This window comes from Sphaeroforma arctica (assembly GCF_001186125.1).
Source record: "Sphaeroforma arctica JP610 unplaced genomic scaffold supercont1.243, whole genome shotgun sequence".
Classification (NCBI taxonomy): Eukaryota; class Ichthyosporea; order Ichthyophonida; genus Sphaeroforma; species Sphaeroforma arctica.
This window is the reverse complement of record NW_014040315.1, coordinates 48,300-51,592: the sequence shown is the minus strand read 5'-3', so window position 1 is coordinate 51,592 and position 3,293 is coordinate 48,300. Positions and strand designations below refer to the sequence as shown.

The 3,293-nt window shown below is 41.7% G+C and overlaps 1 protein-coding gene across 1 annotated transcript in view; it reads right to left on the bottom strand.

Moving 5' to 3' along the window:
- Positions 1 to 3,293, bottom strand: part of SARC_04380 (hypothetical protein) — an 8,528-nt gene that overhangs the window by 3,260 nt on the left and 1,975 nt on the right. The window contains exons 4-9 of the mRNA XM_014301799.1: positions 3,015 to 3,124; positions 2,658 to 2,795; positions 1,992 to 2,045; positions 1,424 to 1,486; positions 973 to 1,023; positions 424 to 477 (exon numbers count right to left, since the gene is read on the bottom strand). Coding sequence (XP_014157274.1) covers positions 424 to 477; positions 973 to 1,023; positions 1,424 to 1,486; positions 1,992 to 2,045; positions 2,658 to 2,795; positions 3,015 to 3,124 — 470 coding nt within the window. The remainder of the gene's footprint in view (positions 1 to 423; positions 478 to 972; positions 1,024 to 1,423; positions 1,487 to 1,991; positions 2,046 to 2,657; positions 2,796 to 3,014; positions 3,125 to 3,293) is intronic.

Here is a 3,293-nt window from a genome sequence, read left to right as displayed (position 1 = left end):
TATATATATGAAATATATATATATATATATATATGTATATATATATATATATATATACATATATACATCTATATACATCTATATACATCTATAGATATATATATATATATATATATATATATACATATATGTGTGTGTGGGAGAGATAATAAATTGGTTGCTTACTCCAGAGTTACTCATGGTACTATGGCGGATGCCATCGCCCGTGGGGAGTTGGGCTACACCGCTCACATCCGCGTTTACCGCAGTATTGAACCGTTTGCAACCAAATCTCAGATTGGGGTTAACCACATTTATACTAGCTCAAATAATGATGAAGGATTTGCAAAACTCATACGCTTGTGTACACAGCGTGGGCGTCTATACGAATATGCACAGTCAGAGAGCAAATACTAATGTACATAGCCGGAAGTATATACTCACTTGAAGTGAAGCCTGAGAAGGTCGCTGTGCTAGGTGTCGCAGCTGGTTTGGAAGCTATTTATAGAACATTCAGTAGAATGGTGAATGGAAATAAGGAAGAACGAGTACATACATGTGTAAAGGTATCAATAGATGGAATGCAGATGGTGGTGAAAAGATACATGAATGAATGTGTGTTGTATGTTAGTCTATATACTGATGGGTGCTGAATACTAGTTTAACGGCTGAGTATAGTCATATGCGAGGCGATGTGGCAATACCTTGACGTAATATAATATTTACGAAACAGTGCCGTGATATCTAGAATATCATGGTAGTAGTAATTAGGCACCGCAATGACTACACTGAACAACAGTCGTTACTTGTATAATTGATCCACCAACAGCGTACAGCAACAAATACGTATCGTCCTCAATTGACGGTCCAATGATATTAGCATACGACATCAAACCGGTTGCTATGTTTTCCGTAAATCATTGTTGATGTTCAGAGATGGCAGCAAAACAACCACAGCCACAAATTGCATGTCTGATTGTCAGAGAAACATACCAGCGCCAAAGCCGGCGAATCCTGTGGCGGATGGCGCGGTAGTGTTCGTTGCTACAGTATACAAATAAGGGATGAAACACATCAAGGAGGTATAAGTAGAGATGATCCAGAAATAAAGTATGTGGCAAGCCAAACAAATCAACCTGGATAAAACTAGCCTACAATGGTCAATAGAGGCCTGGATCCACGGATACGAGCTCGAAATAGGAAATAAAGAACACTAAAAGGCCGCTTATACTACGGCGCATACACAGACAAACAACCACGAGCACACAACTGAACAAAGTGATTGTTTGGACGCGCACAGACAGCAGAAGCATGTGGCCATATCTCAGACAAGACATATCATGACAGCAGTGGAATAAGGTTGCAACAATAGGATGGCAATGCCACTATCGCTAAGAAATAATAATAACTGGCGCATTGAATCACGTACGAGCGAAGCCCTTACTTGATTGTCCAAAGCCACCTAGTCCCGTGTTTGCTGTGGTCATGGATGAGCCAAATAGCCCACCTATTGAGAGCCACGACACGCGAAGAGTGTAAGAGTACATATACAGGCGTTTATGAGAAGAAAAAAAATTGACGAGAAGGCAACGAATCATAATTATACATAATATATTGAAGGTGTATGGAATTATCCCTTGTGTATTGTATGTCCCGCTTATGTCGGTGAAGTTCGCATGTACGGTGGTCTACGAGTGTTATTAGGCCACTTCTCTTGATAGTGAATGTGCCCAGATATATATACATACGCATACGTAGAATCATATACAGGCGCAGCTGCAGATATTGGGGAGCCATACTTATAATCCGTCAAGATGGTATATATATATATATAAATATATATATATATATATATATATCCATATCCATATCTATCACTGCAAACCCACTCAACTCATGAGCCCTTGCGTACAATGCATGCATCGCATTCGTGAAAAGATACACAGAAAAAGTAGTCAGCTACACAGGATATCGAGTTAGCTACACAGGATTACGAGTCACATGGCACGTACCCGTAGTTGACTTTAGCGGAGTGGATGCGGCCATACCGAAACCCCCAAAGCCGCCTGCAGCATTTTCAATCGAATGCCAAACATCAATAATCGATACAACGTAGATGGTTTGGGAGAACGAACCGCCATAACTGTAACTAGTACTCACAGACAACATCAAGGACAGTGGGAAGCCAACACAATATGTGGAGCACATTCGGATCTTCTCGAAATTCGTGGGAGGGGACATGGTGGTTGGTACTATATAGCTGCAACTCGGAATCAATACAGCGTATTTGATATCAAACCCAAATCAATTTGGCAGTTACTTTCCAATTTGGCATTAAAGCGACAAAAAACAAAAGCATGCGTCCAAGATTTGAATGTATCATGAATTAGTATATGTGAAACCTACAGCATCACAGCCAGCATACCAACTTAATCTCCTTACCAACACGCACACACAGCCATGACCTTCCCAAATATATAACCTAGTACCAGACCCCTTGATCAATGTTCTAACCGACACTGTGTATCCCCTGTGCACACACGTCCCACGCCCACGTCTCTGGACATAAGTCCGCACAATCAGTCACCGACTAAATCAAATACATATATATATTTATACACCATACACATACACTATATATAAACATCACACACATACAATATACACACTCTACTCACTTGTAGCTGGCTGTGTGGTAGCCCCAAACGCAGGCTTGCTGGCATTAAACCCGCCGCCAAACAAGCCTCCGCCTGTGGTTGTGCCTGTGCTGAGATTTGCTGTACCAGGAGCACCCGCTATTCCAGGGGCGACGGTGCCTAAATAGGTGCATGAGTTTTATGGTGACGAATTAAGTGAGTATAATTTCATGAGTTTCATGGTGACGAAATAGGTGTGTATAATCTCATGAGTTTTATGGTGCCTGAATAGGTGCTTATAATCATCACAACACGACCTACAGTATAGGTACACAGGCATACACACTGCAACTACGTCTTGCAGTATCGAATCCAAACGTTAACATCTCGTCCACATACCCATGGTAACTAATTTAGTGATATCGAAACCCGAGTTTGCCTTGGGACCCATGCCGGGGCGCTTGTCGGAATTGAAGTCTCCGCCGCCTGCACCCACCAACATGCCCGGCCTGTGCGAAGAGGAGAGATATATATCAATATATCAGTTATGTGGGTAGTAGGATGCGTGATATAGGCCAATACGCCCATACGAAGAGTGAACATATTGGATAGGTGGAGCATTGAATAACATGCATGGATACATTGATGGCTAAAAGATATTGAAAGTCACGGAATACC